The 27,085-nt window shown below is 40.7% G+C and overlaps 1 protein-coding gene across 2 annotated transcripts in view; it reads right to left on the reverse strand.

The window, feature by feature from the left end:
* The window catches only part of LOC138330222 (signal peptide, CUB and EGF-like domain-containing protein 1), a 97,445-nt gene that overhangs the window by 57,491 nt on the left and 12,869 nt on the right, over positions 1–27,085 (reverse strand). For both annotated transcript variants that reach the window (XM_069277680.1, XM_069277681.1), the window contains one exon: positions 23,099–23,740. In XM_069277680.1, coding sequence (XP_069133781.1) covers positions 23,099–23,740 — 642 coding nt within the window. The remainder of the gene's footprint in view (positions 1–23,098; positions 23,741–27,085) is intronic.

Consider the following 27,085-nt stretch of genomic DNA (forward strand, 5'->3'; position numbering starts at 1 on the left):
CGTCACTACAGTCCACCAACACTAACGTCACTACAGTCCACCAACACTAACGTCACTACAGTCCACCAACACTAACGTCACTACAGTCCACCAACACTAACGTCACTACAGTCCACCAACACTAACGTCACTACACAGTCCACCAACACTAACGTCACTACAGTCCACCAACACTAACGTCACTACAGTCCACCAACACTAACGTCACTACAGTCCACCAACACTAACGTCACTACAGTCCACCAACACTAACGTCACTACAGTCCACCAACACTAACGTCACTACAGTCCACCAACACTAACGTCACTACACAGTCCACCAACACTAACGTCACTACAGTCCACCAACACTAACGTCACTACACAGTCCACCAACACTAACGTCACTACACAGTCCACCAACACTAACGTCACTACAGTCCACCAACACTTACGTCACTACACAGTCCACCAACACTAACGTCACTACACAGTCCACCAACACTAACGTCACTACAGTCCACCAACACTAACGTCACTACAGTCCACTTACACTAACGTCACTACACAGTCCACCAACACTAACGTCACTACAGTCCACCAACACTAACGTCACTACAGTCCACCAACACTAACGTCACTACAGTCCACCAACACTAACGTCACTACACAGTCCACCAACACTAACGTCACTACAGTCCACCAACACTAACGTCACTACACAGTCCACCAACACTAACGTCACTACAGTCCACCAACACTAACGTCACTACAGTCCACCAACACTAACGTCACTACAGTCCACCAACACTAACGTCACTACAGTCCACCAACACTAACGTCACTACAGTCCACCAACACTAACGTCACTACAGTCCACCAACACTAACGTCACTACAGTCCACCAACACTAACGTCACTACACAGTCCACCAACACTAACGTCACTACAGTCCACCAACACTAACGTCACTACAGTCCACCAACACTAACGTCACTACAGTCCACCAACACTAACGTCACTACACAGTCCACCAACACTAACGTCACTACAGTCCACCAACACTAACGTCACTACACAGTCCACCAACACTAACGTCACTACAGTCCACCAACACTAACGTCACTACAGTCCACCAACACTAACGTCACTACAGTCCACCAACACTAACGTCACTACAGTCCACCAACACTAACGTCACTACAGTCCACCAACACTAACGTCACTACAGTCCACCAACACTAACGTCACTACACAGTCCACCAACACTAACGTCACTACAGTCCACCAACACTAACGTCACTACAGTCCACCAACACTAACGTCACTACAGTCCACCAACACTAACGTCACTACAGTCCACCAACACTAACGTCACTACAGTCCACCAACACTAACGTCACAGATACAGTCCACCAACACTAACGTCACTACAGTCCACCAACACTAACGTCACTACAGTCCACCAACACTAACGTCACTACAGTCCACCAACACTAACGTCACTACAGTCCACCAACACTAACGTCACTACACAGTCCACCAACACTAACGTCACTACAGTCCACCAACACTAACGTCACTACAGTCCACCAACACTAACGTCACTACAGTCCACCAACACTAACGTCACTACACAGTCCACCAACACTAACGTCACTACAGTCCACCAACACTAACGCACTACAGTCCCAACACTACTAGTCCACCAACACTAACGTCACTACAGTCCACCAACACTAACGTCACTACAGTCCACCAACACTAACGTCACTACACAGTCCACCAACACTAACGTCACTACACAGTCCACCAACACTAACGTCACTACACAGTCCACCAACACTAACGTCACTACAGTCCACCAACACTAACGTCACTACAGTCCACCAACACTAACGTCACTACAGTCCACCAACACTAACGTCACTACAGTCCACCAACACTAACGTCACTACAGTCCACCAACACTAACGTCACTACAGTCCACCAACACTAACGTCACTACACAGTCCACCAACACTAACGTCACTACAGTCCACCAACACTAACGTCACTACAGTCCACCAACACTAACGTCACTACAGTCCACCAACACTAACGTCACTACAGTCCACCAACACTAACGTCACTACAGTCCACCAACACTAACGTCACTACAGTCCACCAACACTAACGTCACTACAGTCCACCAACACTAACGTCACTACAGTCCACCAACACTAACGTCACTACAGTCCACCAACACTAACGTCACTACAGTCCACCAACACTAACGTCACTACAGTCCACCAACACTAACGTCACTACAGTCCACCAACACTAACGTCACTACAGTCCACCAACACACTAACGTCACTACACAGTCCACCAACACTAACGTCACTACAGTCCACCAACACTAACGTCACTACAGTCCACCAACACTAACGTCACTACACAGTCCACCAACACTAACGTCACTACAGTCCACCAACACTAACGTCACTACACAGTCCACCAACACTAACGTCACTACACAGTCCACCAACACTAACGTCACTACAGTCCACCAACACTAACGTCACTACACAGTCCACCAACACTAACGTCACTACAGTCCACCAACACTAACGTCACTACACAGTCCACCACACACTAACGTCACTACACAGTCCACCAACACTAACGTCACTACACAGTCCCCACACTAACGTCACTACACGTCCACCAACACTAACGTCACTACAGTCCACCAACACTAACGTCACTACAGTCCACCAACACTAACGTCACTACAGTCCACCAACACTAACGTCACTACACAGTCCACCAACACTAACGTCACTACACAGTCCACCAACACTAACGTCACTACACAGTCCACCAACACTAACGTCACTACAGTCCACCAACACTAACGTCACTACAGTCCACCAACACTAACGTCACTACAGTCCACCAACACTAACGTCACTACAGTCCACCAACACTAACGTCACTACAGTCCACCAACACTAACGTCACTACAGTCCACCAACACTAACGTCACTACAGTCCACCAACACTAACGTCACTACAGTCCACCAACACTAACGTCACTACAGTCCACCAACAACTACAACTACGTCACTACAGTCCACCAACACTAACGTCACTCACTACAGTCCACCAACACTAACGTCACTACAGTCCACCAACACTAACGTCACTACAGTCCACCAAAACTAACGTCACTACACAGTCCACCAACACTAACGTCACTACACAGTCCACCAACACTAACGTCACTACACAGTCCACCAACACTAACGTCACTACACAGTCCACCAACACTAACGTCACTACACAGTCCACCAACACTAACGTCACTACACAGTCCACCAACACTAACGTCACTACACAGTCCACCAACACTAACGTCACTACAGTCCACCAACACTAACGTCACTACAGTCCACCAACACTAACGTCACTACAGTCCACCAACACTAACGTCACTACAGTCCACCAACACTAACGTCACTACAGTCCACCAACACTAACGTCACTACAGTCCACCAACACTAACGTCACTACAGTCCACCAACACTAACGTCACTACAGTCCACCAACACTAACGTCACTACACAGTCCACCAACACTAACGTCACTACAGTCCACCAACACTAACGTCACTACACAGTCCACCAACACTAACGTCACTACAGTCCACCAACACTAACGTCACTACAGTCCACCAACACTAACGTCACTACAGTCCACCAACACTAACGTCACTACACAGTCCACCAACACTAACGTCACTACAGTCCACCAACACTAACGTCACTACAGTCCACCAACACTAACGTCACTACAGTCCACCAACACTAACGTCACTACAGTCCACCAACACTAACGTCACTACAGTCCACCAACACTAACGTCACTACAGTCCACCAACACTAACGTCACTACAGTCCACCAACACTAACGTCACTACAGTCCACCAACACTAACGTCACTACAGTCCACCAACACTAACGTCACTACAGTCCACCAACACTAACGTCACTACAGTCCACCAACACTAACGTCACTACAGTCCACAACACTAACGTCACTACAGTCCACCAACACTAACGTCACTACAGTCCACCAACACTAACGTCACTACACAGTCCACCAACACTAACGTCACTACACAGTCCACCAACACTAACGTCACTACACAGTCCACCAACACTAACGTCACTACACAGTCCACCAACACTAACGTCACTACAGTCCACCAACACTAACGTCACTACAGTCCACCAACACTAACGTCACTACAGTCCACCAACACTAACGTCACTACAGTCCACCAACACTAACGTCACTACAGTCCACCAACACTAACGTCACTACAGTCCACCAACACTAACGTCACTACAGTCCACCAACACTAACGTCACTACAGTCCACCAACACTAACGTCACTACACAGTCCACCAACACTAACGTCACTACAGTCCACCAACACTAACGTCACTACAGTCCACCAACACTAACGTCACTACAGTCCACCAACACTAACGTCACTACAGTCCACCAACACTAACGTCACTACAGTCCACCAACACTAACGTCACTACAGTCCAACAACACTAACGTCACTACAGTCCACCAACACTAACGTCACTACAGTCCACCAACACTAACGTCACTACAGTCCACCAACACTACGTCACCAGTCCACCAACACTAACGTCACTACAGTCCACCAACACTAACGTCACTACAGTCCACCAACACTAACGTCACTACAGTCCACCAACACTAACGTCACTACAGTCCACCAACACTAACGTCACTACAGTCCACCAACACTAACGTCACTACAGTCCACCAACACTAACGTCACTACAGTCCACCAACACTAACGTCACTACAGTCCACCAACACTAACGTCACTACACAGTCCACCAACACTAACGTCACTACAGTCCACCAACACTAACGTCACTACAGTCCACCAACACTAACGTCACTACAGTCCACCAACACTAACGTCACTACAGTCCACCAACACTAACGTCACTACAGTCCACCAACACTAACGTCACTACACAGTCCACCAACACTAACGTCACTACAGTCCACCAACACTAACGTCACTACAGTCCACCAACTAACGTCACTACAGTCCACCAACACTAACGTCACTACAGTCCACCAACACTAACGTCACTACAGTCCACCAACACTAACGTCACTACAGTCCACCAACACTAACGTCACTACAGTCCACCAACACTAACGTCACTACAGTCCACCAACACTAACGTCACTACAGTCCACCAACACTAACGTCACTACAGTCCACCAACACTAACGTCACTACAGTCCACCAACACTAACGTCACTACAGTCCACCAACACTAACGTCACTACAGTCCACCAACACTAAACGTCACTACAGTCCACCAACACTAACGTCACTACAGTCCACCAACACTAACGTCACTACAGTCCACCAACACTAACGTCACTACAGTCCACCAACACTAACGTCACTACAGTCCACCAACACTAACGTCACTACAGTCCACCAACACTAACGTCACTACAGTCCACCAACACTAACGTCACTACAGTCCACCAACACTAACGTCACTACAGTCCACCAACACTAACGTCACTACAGTCCACCAACACTAACGTCACTACAGTCCACCAACACTAACGTCACTACAGTCCACCAACACTAACGTCACTACAGTCCACCAACACTAACGTCACTACAGTCCACCAACACTAACGTCACTACAGTCCACCAACACTAACGTCACTACAGTCCACCAACACTAACGTCACTACAATCCACCAACACTAACGTCACTACAGTCCACCAACACTAACGTCACTACAGTCCACCAACACTAACGTCACTACACAGTCCACCAACACTAACGTCACTACAGTCCACCAACACTAACGTCACTACAGTCCACCAACACTAACGTCACTAACAGTCCACCAACACACTAACGTCACTACACAGTCCACCAACACTAACGTCACTACACAGTCCACCAAATACGTCACACAACCACACTAACGTCACTACAGTCCACCAACACTAACGTCACTACAGTCCACCAACACTAACGTCACTACAGTCCACCAACACTAACGTCACTACAGTCCACCAACACTAACGTCACTACAGTCCACCAACACTAACGTCACTACAGTCCACCAACACTAACGTCACTACAGTCCACCAACACTAACGTCACTACAGTCCACCAACACTAACGTCACTACAGTCCACCAACACTAACGTCACTACAGTCCACCAACACTAACGTCACTACAGTCCACCAACACTAACGTCACTACAGTCCACCAACACTAACGTCACTACAGTCCACCAACACTAACGTCACTACAGTCAGTCCACCAACACTAACGTCACTACAGTCCACCAACACTAACGTCACTACACAGTCCACCAACACTAACGTCACTACAGTCCACCAACACTAACGTCACTACAGTCCACCAACACTAACGTCACTACAGTCCACCAACACTAACGTCACTACACAGTCCACCAACACTAACGTCACTACACAGTCCACCAACACTAACGTCACTACACAGTCCACCAACACTAACGTCACTACACAGTCCACCAACACTAACGTCACTACAGTCCACCAACACTAACGTCACTACAGTCCACCAACACTAACGTCACTACACAGTCCACCAACACTAACGTCACTACAGTCCACCAACACTAACGTCACTACAGTCCACCAACACTAACGTCACTACAGTCCACCAACACTAACGTCACTACACAGTCCACCAACACTAACGTCACTACACAGTCCACCAACACTAACGTCACTACAGTCCACCAACACTAACGTCACTACACAGTCCACCAACACTAACGTCACTACAGTCCACCAACACTAACGTCACTACAGTCCACCAACACTAACGTCACTACAGTCCACCAACACTAACGTCACTACAGTCCACCAACACTAACGTCACTACACAGTCCACCAACACTAACGTCACTACAGTCACCACACACGTCCATCCAACACTAACGTCACTACAGTCCACCAACACTAACGTCACTACAGTCCACCAACACTAACGTCACTACACAGTCCACCAACACTAACGTCACTACAGTCCACCAACACTAACGTCACTACAGTCCACCAACACTAACGTCACTACAGTCCACCAACACTAACGTCACTACAGTCCACCAACACTAACGTCACTACAGTCCACCAACACTAACGTCACTACACAGTCCACCAACACTAACGTCACTACAGTCCACCAACACTAACGTCACTACAGTCCACCAACACTAACGTCACTACAGTCCACCAACACTAACGTCACTACAGTCCACCAACACTAACGTCACTACACACCAACACTAACGTCACTACAACAGTCCACCAACACTAACGTCACTACAGTCCACCAACACTAACGTCACTACAGTCCACCAACACTAACGTCACTACACAGTCCACCAACACTAACGTCACTACACAGTCCACCAACACTAACGTCACTACAGTCCACCAACACTAACGTCACTACACAGTCCACCAACACTAACGTCACTACAGTCCACCAACACTAACGTCACTACAGTCCACCAACACTAACGTCACTACACAGTCCACCAACACTAACGTCACTACACAGTCCACCAACACTAACGTCACTACAGTCCACCAACACTAACGTCACTACAGTCCACCAACACTAACGTCACTACAGTCCACCAACACTAACGTCACTACAGTCCACCAACACTAACGTCACTACACAGTCCACCAACACTAACGTCACTACAGTCCACCAACACTAACGTCACTACAGTCCACCAACACTAACGTCACTACAGTCCACCAACACTAACGTCACTACAGTCCACCAACACTAACGTCACTACAGTCCACCAACACTAACGTCACTACAGTCCACCAACACTAACGTCACTACAGTCCACCAACACTAACGTCACTACACAGTCCACCAACACTAACGTCACTACAGTCCACCAACACTAACGTCACTACACAGTCCACCAACACTAACGTCACTACACAGTCCACCAACACTAACGTCACTACACAGTCCACCAACACTAACGTCACTACACAGTCCACCAACACTAACGTCACTACAGTCCACCAACACTAACGTCACTACAGTCCACCAACACTAACGTCACTACAGTCCACCAACACTAACGTCACTACAGTCCACCAACACTAACGTCACTACAGTCCACCAACACTAACGTCACTACAGTCCACCAACACTAACGTCACTACACAGTCCACCAACACTAACGTCACTACAGTCCACCAACACTAACGTCACTACAGTCCACCAACACTAACGTCACTACAGTCCACCAACACTAACGTCACTACAGTCCACCAACACTAACGTCACTACAGTCCACCAACACTAACGTCACTACAGTCCACCAACACTAACGTCACTACAGTCCACCAACACTAACGTCACTACACAGTCCACCAACACTAACGTCACTACAGTCCACCAACACTAACGTCACTACACAGTCCACCAACACTAACGTCACTACAGTCCACCAACACTAACGTCGTCACTACAGTCCACCAACACTAACGTCACTACAGTCCACCAACACTAACGTCACTCCACAACACGTCACCACCAACACTAACGTCACTACAGTCCACCAACACTAACGTCACTACAGTCCACCAACACTAACGTCACTACAGTCCACCAACACTAACGTCACTACAGTCCACCAACACTAACGTCACTACAGTCCACCAACACTAACGTCACTACAGTCCACCAACACTAACGTCACTACAGTCCACCAACACTAACGTCACTACAGTCCACCAACACTAACGTCACTACAGTCCACCAACACTAACATCACTACAGTCCACCAACACTAACGTCACTACAGTCCACCAACACTAACGTCACTACAGTCCACCAACACTAACGTCACTACAGTCCACCAACACTAACGTCACTACAGTCCACCAACACTAACGTCACTCACAGTCCACCAACACTAACGTCACTACAGTCCACCAACACTAACGTCACTACAGTCCACCAACACTAACGTCACTACACAGTCCACCAACACTAACGTCACTACACAGTCCACCAACACTAACGTCACTACAGTCCACCAACACTAACGTCACTACAGTCCACCAACACTAACGTCACTACAGTCCACCAACACTAACGTCACTACACAGTCCACCAACACTAACGTCACTACAGTCCACCAACACTAACGTCACTACACAGTCCACCAACACTAACGTCACTACAGTCCACCAACACTAACGTCACTACAGTCCACCAACACTAACGTCACTACAGTCCACCAACACTAACGTCACTACAGTCCACCAACACTAACGTCACTACAGTCCACCAACACTAACGTCACTACACAGTCCACCAACACTAACGTCACTACAGTCCACCAACACTAACGTCACTACACAGTCCACCAACACTAACGTCACTACAGTCCACCAACACTAACGTCACTACAGTCCACCAACACTAACGTCACTACAGTCCACCAACACTAACGTCACTACACAGTCCACCAACACTAACGTCACTACAGTCCACCAACACTAACGTCACTACACAGTCCACCAACACTAACGTCACTACAGTCCACCAACACTAACGTCACTACACAGTCCACCAACACTAACGTCACTACAGTCCACCAACACTAACGTCACTACAGTCCACCAACACTAACGTCACTACAGTCCACCAACACTAACGTCACTACAGTCCACCAACACTAACGTCACTACACAGTCCACCAACACTAACGTCACTACAGTCCACCAACACTAACGTCACTACAGTCCACCAACACTAACGTCACTACAGTCCACCAACACTAACGTCACTACAGTCCACCAACACTAACGTCACTACAGTCCACCAACACTAACGTCACTACAGTCCACCAACACTAACGTCACTACAGTCCACCAACACTAACGTCACGCTACAGTCCACCAACACTAACGTCACTACAGTCCACCAACACTAACGTCACTACAGTCCACCAACACTAACGTCACTACACAGTCCACCAACACTAACGTCACTACACAGTCCACCAACACTAACGTCACTACAGTCCACCAACACTAACGTCACTACAGTCCACCAACACTAACGTCACTACAGTCCACCAACACTAACGTCACTACTACAGTCCTAATCAATTGTCTTTTCCAGACTTAATCACTTTCAGTCCCCAAACACTAAATTTTTAAACATGTCTACGTAACAATAACCATTAGAATTCCTCAATGACATACTCTAAAGTTGTAGACTGTCCTCAGATGACCTCAGTTGTAGACTGTCCTCACAGTTACACATAAGACACCTCAGTACGCATTTCCACTCACATAAGTGTTAGTCCTAACTGTCCTTTGTCACTATGACCTCAGTTGTAGACTGTCCTCAGATGACCTCAGTTTGTATTTGTAAAAGATTACCTCAATTTTCAGTTAGAATGTCCTCAATAGACCTCACTTATTGTGACAACAAATTGTTTTTGTACCAAATTTAATTTTTCTCAAATGACCTCAGTTGTGAAGATGTCACTACATCAAGATGAATATAATTCAATAACGTACTACACAGTTGACCTAAATTGAATGTCACATGTTGACCACTCAAACGTTGTACACTGACTGTTTTAAAACCACAATTTACCTCATTTTGTCAAGATGACCTTTGACCTCATTTCATAATACATTTAAAGACTTTTAACACTAAGTGTTTGTCAAATGATCTAATCGCACAGATTTTGTATCCTTAGACTGTCCTCAGTATATGTTCAATCTGAATCAGTCAATTAGGCGACTGTCAATGACCTTTTTCATATCTCAGTTCCATTAACCGGAACAGTAACATTAGATCCTCATAATATTGTTAAAGACTGTCCTCAATGACCTTAAAGAGACTTCATAATCACTGTTTGAAAATTAAATTGACCTTTTTTGTAAGATGTCCCGTCCAGTTGTAGATGTCCTCAATGTACATAAACTGTCCTCAAATGATGTTATTTTTTAGACTGTCCTCAGATGACCTCATTGTAGACTGTCCATGTCACAATGATCCACAATATTTTAAAATTTTGTAGACCACGTCACAAGTCATGACCTCAGTTGTAGATGTCCATCAGATGACTGATTTTGTAGAGTTGTTTTATGATCCTCAGTCCACTCCAGTTGACCTTTTTGTAAGATGCATTTGTCATATTTTAAACTCATGATTGATTTTCAGAAAATTAAAAATTTTAACTTCATTGTAGACTTCCTCAGATGACCTCATTTTAGACTGATTTTCCTCAGATGACCTCAGTTTGTAGAGCTCCACTGTCCCATAATCTGACTAGATTTATTTGTAGAATCCTCAAATGACCTCATTTTGATTCAGAAATGTAGTTGTTAAGGGACTGTTCTCAGATGACCTCAGTAACCTCATATTTTTTTTGTCATCAGATGACCTTTTTAGATATGTACTTACTTCTGAAACTGACTCAATTTTGTAGACTGTCCTCAAATGACTTCTCAGTTGTAGACTTTTGTCCTCAGCAACAGTTTTACCTCAGTTGTATTTTTCCCAGAAAACTTTGAACACAAAATGACCTTTAAATCTCAGAATGACCTTGTTTAGACTTATTTAAAAGTCCTCTGTCAGAAAAGACTCCAAACAGTTTTAGACTGTCCTCAATGTAAGATTACCTCAGTTGTAGACTCAGTTCAATTTTGACTATGTCCTCAGATGACTCATTCAAACTCGACTTTCCACATCAGATTATATAACATGACTTTGTTCATGTCCTAGTTTTTAGTTGTCCTCAGATTCCTCATTGTCACCATTTGACTGTCCTAGATCAAACATTTATGACCCATTAAAATCCATTTTTGTAGATGATTTCCTCAGATGACCTCATGTGGTTTGTAGGACTCAAATACCTCAGATTTAAATTAAGGTTTCTTCAGTTCCTAGACAAATTTCTCAAATTGTCTTTCTTAATTCCAATGTGTCTAAGCAAATATTGTCCAATTTTTCCTCATTGACAGTACTGTCTGAGCAAATTTTGACTATTTTTGTCGAACTCAGATTCAATAGACATTTTATTTTTAAAGACAGTAGAATTGTTTTTTTTGACAAAATCTTTAAATTTGATTACCTCATGTACTGCAATAAAAACAGTTCTGTCCAGACACATTTTTTGATATCAGTTGTAAACCTATAAAGATGACCTCAGTTTTATAAAAATATTTGCCTCAGACGTGATTCAGTTGTAGACTGTCCATCATCAGCTTACCTCATTCAGTTACGATATTCAAAATTGAGAACTGTTTTGACTTTTTTTCATTTTCTCAAACTTTTTTCTCAAATGTCCCATTTTTCAGTTGTAGACAAGTCCTCAAAAAGTATTTTATCAAATATCCTGCAGACGACATCACTTTTTTGATTATTATGACAATTGTTTGACAAAGTTTTTGTTGACCTGCAAAGTTGTTTTTAGATTCTTTTGACCTCAAATGATTTACTGTAATAACCATTTTTAATGCATCCTCAGTTAAATTACAGTATAAACTGGTCCTCAGACAAAAGAATCTTTTTGTAATTTCTTTGTTGTCTTAAGATTTTACCTCATTTGTAGACTTTATTCCAATAAAGTTCATCAAATCTTTTGTAAATGACACCTAAAAAAGATTTTCCTCATTCTGATTAACATTTTCAGATGACCTCATTTAGACTTAAACTGACTTTCATGTCATTTGAATAAAATTCAGTATCCTCAAATGACTTTTCAGTTTGATTAAGGACTGTCCTCAGATGACCACATGTTGTTTTGTATGAACCTCACTGTATGTCCTCAGATGACCTCAGTGACCTGTAGAATGTCCTGTCCTCAGTATGTAGACTGTTTCTCAAATGACCTCAGTTGCTTTATTTGTACCAGATGTCAAACAAGTTTCAAATGGACCTCAGTTTGTATTATGTCAGATTCAAGATGACCACAGTTGTAGAGATGACCTCAGTTGTAGACTGTCCTCAGATGATTCCTTAGAACACCTCAGATGACCTCAGATTGTAGACTGTCCTCAGTTGTAGATGACCTCAGTTGTAGACTGTCCTCAGATGACCTCAGTTGTAGACTGTCCTCATGACCTCAGTTGACTGTCCTCAGATGACTCAGTTGTAGACTGTCCTCAGACTGTCCTCAGATGGACCTCAGTTGTAGACTGTCCTCATATGACCTCAGTTGTAGACTGTCCTCAGATGACCTCAGTTGTAGACTGTCCTCAGATGACCTCAGTTGTAGACTGTCCTCAAATGACCTCAGTTGTAGACTGTCCTCAGATGACCTCAGTTGTAGACTGTCCTCAGATGACCTCAGTTGTAGACTGTCCTCAGATGACCTCAGTTGTAGACTGTCCTCAGATGACCTCAGTTGTAGACTGTCCTCAGATGACCTCAGTTGTAGACTGTCCTCAGATGACCTCAGTTGTAGACTGTCCTCAAATGACCTCAGTTGTAGACTGTCCTCAAATGACCTCATTTGTGGACTGTCCTTAGATGACCTCAGTTGTAGACTGTCCTCAGATGACCTCAGTTGTAGACTGTCCTCAGATGACCTCAGTTGTAGACTGTCCTCAGATGTCCTCAGTTGTAGACTGTCCTCAGATGACCTCAGTTGTAGACTGTCCTCAGATGACCTCAGTTGTAGACTGTCCTCAGATGACCTCAGTTGTAGACTGTCCTCAAATGACCTCAGTTGTAGACTGTCCTCATATGACCTCAGTTGTAGACTGTCCTCAGATGACCTCAGTTGTAGACTGTCCTCAGATGACCTCAGTTGTAGACTGTCCTCAGATGACCTCAGTTGTAGACTGTCCTCAGATGACCTCAGTTGTAGACTGTCCTCAGATGACCTCAGTTGTAGACTGTCCTCAGATGACCTCAGTTGTAGACTGTCCTCAGATGACCTCAGTTGTAGACTGTCCTCAGATGACCTCAGTTGTAGACTGTCCTCAGATGACCTCAGTTGTAGACTGTCCTCAGATGACCTCAGTTGTAGACTGTCCTCAGATGACCTCAGTTGTAGACTGTCCTCAGATGACCTCAGTTGTAGACTGTCCTCAGATGACCTCAGTTGTAGACTGTCCTCAGATGACCTCAGTTGTAGACTGTCCTCAGATGACCTCAGTTGTAGACTGTCCTCAGATGACCTCAGTTGTAGACTGTCCTCAGATGACCTCAGTTGTAGACTGTCCTCAGATGACCTCAGTTGTAGACTGTCCTCAGATGACCTCAGTTGTAGACTGTCCTCAGATGACCTCAGTTGTAGACTGTCTCAATGACCTCAGTTGTAGACTGTCCTCAGATGACCTCAGTTGTAGACTGTCCTCAGATGACCTCAGTTGTAGACTGTCCTCAAATGACCTCAGTTGTAGACTGTCCTCTCAGATGACCTCAGTTGTAGACTGTCCTCAGATGACCTCAGTTGTAGACTGTCCTCAGATGACCTCAGTTGTAGACTGTCCTCAGATGACCTCAATTGTAGACTGTCCTCAGATGACCTCATTGTAGACTGTCCTCAGATGACCTCAGTTGTAGACTGTCCTCAGATGACCTCAGTTGTAGACTGTCCTCAGATGACCTCAGTTGTAGACTGTCCTCAGATGACCTCAGTTGTAGACTGTCCTCAGATGACCTCAGTTGTAGACTGTCCTCAGATGACCTCAGTTGTAGACTGTCCTCAGATGACCTCATTGTAGACTGTCCTCAGATGACCTCAGTTGTAGACTGTCCTCAGATGACCTCAGTTTGTAGACTGTCCTCAGATGACCTCTCAGTTGTAGACTGTCCTCAGATGACCTCTTTTGTAGACTGTCCTCAGATGACCTCATTGTAGACTGATGCCTCTTCTAGACTGTCCTCAATGACCTCTTTTGTAGACTGTCCTCAGATGACCTCAGTTGTAGACTGTCCTCAGATGACCTCAGTTGTAGACTGTCCTCAGATGACCTCAGTTGTAGACTGTCCTCAGATGACCTCAGTTGTAGACTGTCCTCAGATGACCTCAGTTGTAGACTGTCCTCAGATGACCTCAGTTGTAGACTGTCCTCAGATGACCTCAGTTGTAGACTGTCCTCAGATGACCTCAGTTGTAGACTGTCCTCAGATGACCTCAATTGTAGACTGTCCTCAGATGACCTCAGTTGTAGACTGTCCTCAGATGACCTCAGTTGATTGTAGACTGTCCTCAGATGACCTCAGTTGTAGACTGTCCTCAGATGACCTCAGTTGTAGACTGTCCTCAGATGACCTCAGTTGTAGACTGTCCTCAAATGACCTCAATTGTAGACTGTCCTCAGATGACTTCAGTTGTTTATCAGTAATAATTAAGAACCTAATAATACCGGAGTTCAGATGTACTTCACTTAATTCTTATCTCGCAAAGTGTTAACTGAACGTGTCGCCTTAAAAAGCATTGTAGCCGTTAAGACGAAACAACCAACAGTTTAAGTTGCACATTCTGAGAGAGATAGAGAGAAAAAAGAAGATGATTCAGGTTGGTGCATGGCTATGAATGGAAAATACAAATGTCAGAATTTCCATCAGCGACGAAAGATCAGACATACAACGGAGAAGAAAAAACAAGTTTTTTTCCTCTTTATAAACATCCTTCTGACGATGACAAAAGGGAGAACCAGCACGAGTCTTTAAAACGCTTTGAACGAATGTAACCTTTAATACACTTCAATTATTAGCATTAAAAAGTGAAAATCTCCTAAATGTATTAGACCACCCATGTGCTGATAGATTCTCGCTGTGTATATATTTACAGCATATAGCATAAGACAGCCCACAAATATATAAAGGGACCGACGCTTTGACCACAAGTATCACTACGCTTCTTGTGAAATACTACTTTTAATTACAACTGGTAAATATGTTATTCTTCTATGATAAAGCTTCATGACAATGTGTAGTAGAGAAGATTTTTGGTTAAAGATGCCTGTTCACTATCCATGTCGATGCTGGTTGGACGGTGGATTTCAACATTGTCCTACCAACAGCCAGCGTCATTTAAGGACGGCTTCCTGTGTATGCGATGTGTTGCGTGTATGAAGTGCGTGCTTGTCTTGGGAGACTGCGGTATGTGCGTGTTGCGCCTCTTTGTAATAATAGAACTACTTTTCCATAGTGCTATCTCACTGCAAGAGACATGGAACACCAATACCCCACCCGGTCACATTATACTGATAAAGGGCGAACCCGTCGTCCAAATCCAAATTGGAAACAGTGGCCAATGAGATATTCAGGTTTTGCTCCACATCTCACGTTTGTTTCATAACATTTTATACTTACTATCTGTTACGTACATTTACATAGCCCAATTAAGTGACATAGATATTATGTGTATCAAGCGAGAGATTTCCTGTGACAACTTGTGTCCTGTATATTATATAAGTCGGAGAAAACTGCACTTATGTAAAACAGAATAGTTACCTACACAGACGTTATAAACGCGCCTGTACATAAATATGATATTCATCATGGTGGTGTAATTACATTGCTGAAATATCTCTGCATAAGTGATATTCACATTATGATACAATTCATTCCATGTATCATATAACATATCTCATTTAACATTGCCAGATTTTAAAGCATGGTTTATCTTATAATGAATATAAGAATCAAAATTTATTTTCCAAAATAAAATATCTTAAGACTTCCAAGCATCGGTTAGAACTCCAAATGTGCAATATGTCCATAATAATGTCAGATGAAACAATAGTGTTTACATTCCTTTGGGGATAGTTTCCAAAACAAAATGCACTGTCTCTTGAAGACTCTTGAAGACAGGTTAATTAGAATATGGAGGCCAAATGAGCAATATGCTCCTAATATTGTAACATAAAAAAACGTTTCTCTCAAGTTCAATAGCGTCATTTTTAAATATAAATATCTCAGGACTGCAAGCACAGGTTAGATTTTTTTGTCTAAATAAACAAATGTGTCACTTATACTGTAAGATGAAAAACGTTTTCAAAGCAAAATATCTTAAGACTCTTACAAGCGCCGGTTAGAATGTGGAGCCCAAATACACAATATGGAGCCCAAATACACAATATGGAGCCCAAATACACAATATGGAGCCCAAATACACAATATGGAGCCCAAATATATCCATATACTATGTGTCGCTAATATAATAATAATTGTAAGATGAAAAGCGTTTCTCTTCAGTCATTTAGAGGTAAAACAAAATATCTTAAGACTTGTAAGCACAGATTAGAATGTGGTGCCCAAATAAACAATTAGTCTCTAATATTGTAAGATGAAAAACGTTTCTGTTCAGTCATTTGGGGATGAAAAAAAATATCTTAAGACTTGCACGCACAGATTAGAATGTGGTGCCCAAATGAACAATATGTCCTTGATATTGTAGGATGAAAAACGTTTCTCTTCAGTCATTTAGGAGTGAAACAAAATATCTTAAGACTTGCACGCAGAGATTAGAATGTGGTGCCCAAATGAATAATATATCCCTAATATTGTAAGACGAGAAAGCTTTCTTTCCAGTCCTTTCAGGTTGGTGTATATGCGTCTTCTGGTGTGTTTTTCCCAGTCCTTGTGCTAAAGAATATAGGCACTTTAGTGTCTAGCATGCCAAGTCCTCTGAGTACATGTTACTTTAACGATCAGACGAACCTACCGCGAAGCTTGTGTATCAGCAGTGATCCGAAAATACTCTAATCACCATTGTAAACAAGAGAAACGGTTCCCCTGAAGTGTTTATCACTTTAAGACGAGGCGTGTTATATTGCCGGCGGTCCACAAGCGTCTGTTTCATCTTGATTAGGTAATAAGCACCGTATCACGCGTGTTATTAAACAAAACTAATTATTTCGTTTATTATTTAATATCATTTATTATTTAATTTCATTTACAAGGTGGTTTACGACCGGTGTAAATTAGTCGGCGCACTGCATGATTCAGGGTATTACGTCACTGTTCGCAGCATATGATACATGGCGACGTTGATATATGAAACTATAAAATAGATAGTGTGAATAAAAATATGATGTATGTGAAAGATTGTAAGTGATTAAATTGTTTGATATAATATCACAAAGCCTTAAATAAGGGTCACAAGTTCGAAGAAAATATTTGGCAACCATACGCTTTCGTCTAAGGACGAAACATCCAAAACCTGTATTTAAAGTCTACACTTCATACTCTGAAGAGGATATTCAATTTGAGTCGAAAAGTTGGCTTGTAGTTCATAAAACATATAGCGCACGTTCAACAATACAATTTATCAGGTATCAAAATTACCTTTTTATTCAAGCATCATTTAGGAAAGTCGTTTGAAACTCTATTTTGAATACTGTATAGTAGGTAACATTCGCGAGGATTTTAAAGGACAATTCAGTCTAAGAAAACATTAAAATTTGTACAAATATCGGAAAACCCCAGTTCTAATATAAATTAGATCAGTCGGTTTTATTGTGATATGCCAGAAAAGCCCATGGTGGTGAAATGCGTGTGAAATATTCAAACTCGCTCGCTGTCCGCCATTACACATTGTGGTCGGACATCTTGTATGCCGAACCCTGTCCCTTGCCCGTAAAGTAATGTAACTTTTGTCTATAACTGCTCAAATCGCTCTGACAGCAGTGTGTTTGCCTTATTAGGTGAATTGTCTTGCCTAAAAAATCATTTATCACCTCCTCAGTGGTTATGTAGTTTATTTGTTTAACGTGCCTGACTTTGGCTCGGATGTGGGCACAGCGTACGTATTGTACCTACTTAATAGTATTGATCAACGATTTGTAATTACACTAGTATCAATTAAAATACTAAACAATGACGTGGAATTTGCCAATATTTTATGTTATAGGTTTCATAAGAAATGTAAAACAATACATTTATGCCAGATTTTGCTTTTTGGTTATGTAAAAGAATTAGCCTGAGTGAATTGTCCCTCTAATTTCGCTTAGTTTTTAGGACTCATCCAAATTCGCAAAAATTAACATATCGCGTGATTGATCAAATTCATGATTTTACATATAATGTATTAGACCCTGTTGTGTGGATGGTAATTTTAAAGGCTATAAATAGGATTTGCGAAAACAAGCCCCCGCGGAAATGTTCCAACAGTAAGTCGCGAAATTTTACGACCGCGAAATTTAAAAACTATACAGTATGAGTAGATGAAGTACTACATTGCAGTACCAAACTTGTTCCACTGGTAGTATGTTTCAGTTGGATAAAGCTATAAATTAGGTCAAAGCTCGGCTTTATAACAACCACGCTATCTAAGAAATACCACATTCTCCCAAAAAACAAACCATATTCCAGAATATAACACAATTAATGCGATCACAGGACTACATATATGTGCCGCTGTGGATGGTACGATATGAAATGAAACAAACTATTTCTTATCAAACGCAGCCAATATGTTTAAAGTACTCCGATATCAGATGAATAAAGGCTGTGTTGTACAGTTTCTGTAATGTTAGATTACTATCTGAATCACCAAAGAATCACATCGACTCGCAGTAACGTTTACAACTACAATGAACATTGTACGGTCTTTTGCAAAACAGTATATTTTCTACCACGAATCATATGGTATAGCCCAAATTACATTTGTGTTCTATCGTCATAGACCATGAGTCGATGACAACTCTAAGACATATGTAAAAGTTAAAGAAGGGCAAAATAATACGAAATACTGTAAAACATGTTATCTTCGCATGAATATTATGATGAGTCTTCGTTAGATCCTGAATTTTCAACATATATAATTGTACGCGGGTTCATAAATTCGCGGTCAAGGACTCTACTGACATCATGTATTCATATCATACGTGTTGTATATACATTTTATACAATTATTCGCGTAACATTTTTTTAATTCGCGTTTGAGTTCCCTCGCGAAACCTCGCGAAAATAAAATTCCTTACTGTTTTTCTGACGTATAAGGACTAACGACGCATCGGGTAAGACTTTCTGTATCAACTACTGCTTATCAATGATACTCTAAATATCGCCCCAGATTTTTAATTACTTCGACAATCCTAATTGAAAGAAAAAATTCAGATAAATTTTAAACAATAAAATGTATATTATTTTAACTTAACATTTTAAACCAGGAAATTTATATCATTTTTACTACTAAGCAATGTATAGCATCATAAGAAAACCATAATGGAGAATGGAAAGAAAACGTTTTTCATTAACTAAGTTAAGAGTTTGTGTGGGGTGATTTTTTACGCTTCCTCTATACTCAGATCCCCGTTACCACGCCCAAAGGAACCACAAATTATTTTCAACAAACGCCGATTACAATGTTACTATTATTTTTAATTGTTATCAAAGCTATAAAACATGGGGAACATACAGAGAGTAATATAAGCTCCGCATCTTCTACAGACTACAGTGGAGCTGGGAGGTTGGTCCAGAGGCTGACAGAGTTACCGCCACATACACCAGACAGCACCAAAAATTGTCTGTATAGCGATTACCTCTCTTCTACCAAAGTCTGGCAGAACCAAGCACAGCGCTCACAGGCAACTAATGGTATGTCATGAAGAACACCACTTTTCTGCTTTGGATATACATGTAAAATCTGGTCCTTAAAGATGCTCCACCGCCGACTGAGCATAAATGATACCTATCATTTGAACGATAATTGGTGTTTAATCGTGTATATATACATTGTTTGTTTTGATTTATTTTGCTTTCGGTACATGCGCAATCAGTACTGCATTCCATATAGGACATAGTGTAACGGAATTTTTTCGGGATGCAATTAGTTATTTTCAATATTTTTTATCTTAAAGTAAAATTAGAAGCTCAAACTTTTCAATGGTGGTAATGGTGTAAAGTAAGTAGCTTTTGTAACTGAAGATATATACTAAATCGTCTGTTTTAAAAACATAAAAAAATACCTGTCAGCGGTGGAGCATCTTTAACGTCTATAAAGAGTATATTTTCGTAGAGTTTGAAGTAATAAAAGAGTGGATTTGTTTATAGGCCATGATAGTTTTAAATTGCTTTCCAATTGAATTACTTATTTATTCTTTGTAATTATTATGATTGCAAAGTAGTCTTGGACTGATAAATGTTAAAATAAAAGAACACTGTTTAATCAGACACATTTTATTTGTATTAAGGATATGGAATTATTTATTGAAATTTTAATTCGTCTTCCACTTGTATTTTTCATCATGATTCGAAATTCATAAACATATTTGAAAATTCCATTATTCTTGAAAATATGTTTTAGATCAAAACATTTGATACAATGGTAATCACCAAACATTACGTAAATATGTAAAATAAATATTATTTTTTATAAGTGTCTTTTTCAACACCCCCCCCCCCCCCCCCTCGTTTATTGATTAATCATAATTACATGCATTGATAAACTTTCTCGAAAAAATCAATTGACCGATAAAGGAGCTAATACAAATAGTGGTTTCCTGTTCAACAAATTAATAGCTCAACTTAAAAAGTCTTAATCCAGCGTAATATTTTGTAAATCATCAGAAAAGAATTACCTTCTTTAAAATTTATTTTGCACCAGAGAATTTATTAATTTATGAAGAAATAAAAGTTTGACGAATTGTGTTTATTATTTGGAACGAAAGACAAATCCCGTCAATACAGTTACAATGGGAAGATATAAAGGGTTTTTTTTAAATGTTAAACGAAATAATCTGAAATATTTCAGATATTCTTTACCCGGACAAAATATCATAAAGAGTATTTCAATATACTGTATCATCAGGGAAATGAAATTAAGAGCGTTGTGGTAAAAATATATATGTACTTATAGACGGTGATTTATCACTTCATGAATAAAATCAGGTAAATAAATGTACAAGTGTCCATGTTATCATATGAAAAATGTGTTCTTCGTAATATCTCTAAATTTTACTGGAGATATCAGATAGTAAAACCATGTTTTTCTATAGAAAGAGTATCCTTGAAACGTCAACATATTCAATTTGTTAGACAAATTCCAGAAGCAAGTTTATTCCGTCTATCCACCAACCTATGGAATCGAGGGCGACCTACAGACTAAACAAAGAGAACACACTATGTGCATTGTTTAAACTCCGCCCTTGAGATTTGGATGTTTCTATACCGTAGGCAGGGTTAAACGTTAAATACACACTGTCGGTTATGTAAACATCTGAAGATGTTTTAACACTTTTTAATACAATAGATTGAAACATTTCAAACTATGGTACAAGCAAACAAGAAAAGGTTGGATACATTTCATCGCTCGTGACATACTAAACAAGTGTACCAGGTTTTAAGTGTATAGAGCGTTGTGGACGTCTTCAAGCTTGGCCTTAGAGAGAAATACACATCTTCTCGTCATTACATTGGCACACTTATATATCCGGGATCGAGGGTTCGATTCCACGTATCGTAATGCTACTCTCGACCTGTTACATTCGGTGCCGAAGACCACTCCAAGTTGAAGTGATGAGAGGTGATCTTCGAGATGAAACCTGATTTTGGTGTGTGATTAGGAACAAACACATTTGCATGGGAGGAGTGGTGTGGGAGATTTCAATCATACAAAGTGATACAATCGTCTAACTCCGTGTTAGGGGGATTTCCCTATAGTTTAGGCGGTTAGACAACCAAACCATCTTATACACTAAATCTACAGGGTTCTGAATAAGCTTTATTGTATGTTTGTTAACGTTTCTTCTTGATAAAATGAAGCAAAATGTTCAGTTTTATAGTAGATAATACAATCGTAGACTAACGTGGCCATTTTCGTAAATGGTTTGCTTAGTTTGCGTTTTACTTCGAGTAAAGACAACGAAAGTGTAAACCTATATAAGGAGTTTCTTATTTAGCTATACAATAGGATAAATACTCAAAACACATGAAGTTATTTTCACGACCACAGAGGAACTACCTGAAATAAAAATAAAGGAAGGTTAAATATAATGAAAAAGGTACTCACCAGACGAATACATTGATATGGTGGCGCTGCATAATCCACTTCCGCTTCTAAAATTTCCCGCCACAACACGGTTAAGTCCCACATACACATTATATTCCACCTCCCCATAGAGAGGCTGTTGACCCCGTAACGTGTACAGGAATCGAGAATTCAGATTGTCTCTGTGAGGACCGGATTTCCACTCAACTCGTTCATCACTAAAACTAATTTTCGCTTTACTTCCTCTTCGAATAAAATTATCCACAGTTGAAATGAGCAATCCACCGTTCGCGGAAGCGTCCATATGCCCAGGTAAATTATTTCCATAAATACGAAACTGTTTGTTATGAATTTGTGTTTCCGCCATATTGCTTGTTGTCCCATTATCGTCTCCGTAACCATCACCGGTAGGAGAGTCGGATATGTCCAGCGTCCACAGTCTTGGAGGCTCGGCGTAGTCTAAAAGAATTTTTGCCTCTTTGTATGGACCAGAAAAATCTAATTTTAGAACCACTTGCTTATCACATGACCTTCCCGGCCTCGTTGTGGGTTTACTAATAAATGAAATGTAGTTACTGAAGCCCCTAACGACGCCATGTCGAAGGTCAAGATGCACTACATTATCCTCTAGACGCTCCGCCAAACTTTCAATAATGACAAACACTGAAAAAATAGAAAGAAAAATAATTCATTGTTTGAGTTGGTTGTTCAATACAGCCGTATATGTCATATGTTAGTATTAAGTAGTACATGATAATATTATGGTTGCCCAAGACTTAAATATTGCTTTACAACTTTTTATTTCTATTGTTAAATGTCCTATCAACGGTTAAAGCCTTTTGAGGCCAGTTATATACCAAATGTATACCGACAATATGATAACTTGTCATCCCACTTCTTATCGGTTTATATAGCGTTAAGTAGAATCAGCTACTTCACATTTACTTTGTCTCGACAAGAGGAGAAAATGAAACCAAGAGCCTTTCCCATAGGGGATATTTTTTTAACTCAAATGCTGAAATATTAGTGCTTCTAATAGATTCTGTAACAATAGAAGAATAATCATTAAAAAAGAATGAAGATGGTATTTCCTAAAGTTTTAATAGGTATAGATTCTCAAGCCACCCATGCGAAGACTTGATTTGATTCATATTATTTCTAATATATTAGTACATGTATATATATTAGTAAATATATTGTCAATAAAATGTGACGGAGGGAGATAAGGTGTAAAGTGCTGTCTTTGGTAACCTGCTTCTTTGTGACAGCACGATAAAATTGGCAAAAGCTTCCACCATTTAAAGAAGGCACAACATCATGAACATACTGCAGTCTCCCAAAACACACACACACATTCCATAAAACTAATAAATCAGATACAGGGAAATAACCCTAAATAACCCTAGCTGCTATCAGGACGTTGAGCAAACTCCTCCATTACACCAATGATGGTTGTCCTCTTCTGGATGCGATTTATTGACTCAAGAGGCCTCTTCTGATAGTTGAATCTCTTGCCAGCTTAAGTTTAGACTATAACTCGGCAAAATATATTGTTATAAATGAGAGAAAATACTCAAAACAGAACTAATAACAGACTAATCATATTATAATGACCGCTAAGCAAGAGCAGAATGTTCCGGTCCGGGGATAAACATCATATACTATTTACAAGGGTTAATAATAAACGCAAGGCCAACAGTGGATCTGTGTCACAGGGGACAGACGTCAGAAAGAAGACAATCACCAAAAAATGGGGAGGGAGAATATGTCATATTTGAAGTACCTATCAATGTTAATTTAGGAAATCATGCAGTTCACCTTTAATGGTAAATAGTGCTGTGTTAGTCTCCTCTGTATTGTATTATCGCAAATGTATCTTAAATATGGTAGATGGTGATGAAAATAAATAGTTTGACGACTGATTCAACATTTTATGAGCATTTGAAGGATAGAAAGTCAGCTTCGTCTTTAACATATCATAGTTTGGGAAGAAATAATATTAATATCTTGATACTTGTTCATAACGTACTCCAAGGGACCTGGACATCTAATTGCATATAAGAAAGTGATGTGAAATAATGCATGGATGATTTCGTTATAAACAAAGAACAAATGGTAAATTACAGATATTATAAAAGACTGCAGGCGGAAAGTATATTTTCTATTTTGGTTGATATATATGTTAATTCGCCCTACGGAGTTCGTTATATTGAAAATTTACCGTATACATCATTCTACGACAAACTATTCTTATTTTGTCCGATCAGCTGATAATTGATTGATTGATTAGTTTAACGTCCTAGGTAATTTAAGGACATGTCAAGTTTAATGGTAAAAAATGCCGGATTGCCCGGATAAATATCACCTACAAGTGGTCAGAACCTGGCAACTGCTTTACCTGCAACCCAGAGGTGGGGGACTTGTGGTAAGATGTTGGGACGTTTTAACCACTCGGCCACCTCAGCATCGTCTGAGTAGTTGATGTAAAGGTAAGCAAAATAAAACCATAGTACCCAAGACAATTCTTTATCACTTCAATTTCTTGAATAGATCATACAAAGGTAGTATATTTTATTGTCTTTTACGCGTGCGGTCATTATGAGATGATCCATGTTTAAATAACATACAAAACTAGTTTTTGATATCTCAGTTTAGTGATAACGGAATATTTTAAATCCTTGAATGAAAGGAAATAGATTTATCCGGAAATCACTTCAAGATGGTTCTCTTCTTAAAACGTCAGGGATTTTTAGATTTAATTTTGATATGTTTAGTAAATTGATATACGGCAAAATCCAGCCAACATCTAAATAACGATTCTTGTTTTAGAACATGCGGTCTGGTAGATAACATCCCCATGTTTTATGTTAACACTGTCATTCGGTATCAACTTAACTTTCCAAACTCCGAAAACATGTCACTCAAACTATTTCTTATACATAGGCAAGACCCTTGAAGTACTAAAAGTACCACGCTTCTGTATAATATCGCCCAAAACAATTGTCTCCCAACCAACTTACAGGTGCACATGTACGCCATCAAATGAAACAGAAGGCATATGGATGTTGATAAATAATGGATGAGTGTGGATTTGTGTATAGCCACGTGTTAGAGAACGAGCCGTATATATAATACAAAACCTGACGGACAAGTAAGAAAATCTTTAACTGGGTTTTATTTGGTCTATAAAAGACAATTTAGATTTGAACGTAAATTATCTTTCGTTTATTTCATTCAAGAATAGCCCTTGTATATAGGAAATAACTTTTTTGTCTCCCTTAAGCAGGTCAAATCAAAGGATTAAAGCGATGAGAATATATTTGAACCGTAGAGCAAACCAGCACAAACCTACGGTCAGTATACGGTATATGCTTTAGAGGTTGAGGGTAAGAAATACAAAACTATCAAGGCAGAAAGAGCTTATCTTCTTGATGAAATAAAAATCCGACAAATAAAACTTTAGATAGGTAGATTCCATGTATATAATTACATATTTAACAAAACATTATTTAAAAATTTCATCATGTTAACGAAAGAAGCTAGTGAAGAGATGGTGTCTAAATACCAAATTGTATTGTAAAACAAACAATTTCGCGTTTTCATTCCCGATTACTCATTCATATTGATATAATCTCTCATTCTAGACAAGAGCCATATCATTCTACTTAACTTATGATTGATACATTTGTGCGCGCTGATTATGTTTTTTATTAATACTATTAAATACGTAAAATGTATAAGCTTGCATAAATAGGTACAGTACAGTACACCAACTTATTTTCGCAAGATACTAACTTAAACGCAAATTTATATGTTCCGCAAATAATTGTATCAACGTACACGGTCATTAATATAATATTCCATCATCGAGCGATTTTTTCCTTTCTTTTTCTGCGCGCGCAAATATTTTGAAATTAACGACGATGCGAGATATAGGAACCACGTATAGGAAGTGATTTACAGTTTTTCAAACCGACAAGAATTCATAAGAAGGACATAACGTTCCTT

This window comes from Argopecten irradians, chromosome 8 (assembly GCF_041381155.1).
Source record: "Argopecten irradians isolate NY chromosome 8, Ai_NY, whole genome shotgun sequence".
NCBI lineage: Eukaryota > Metazoa > Mollusca > Bivalvia > Pectinida > Pectinidae > Argopecten > Argopecten irradians.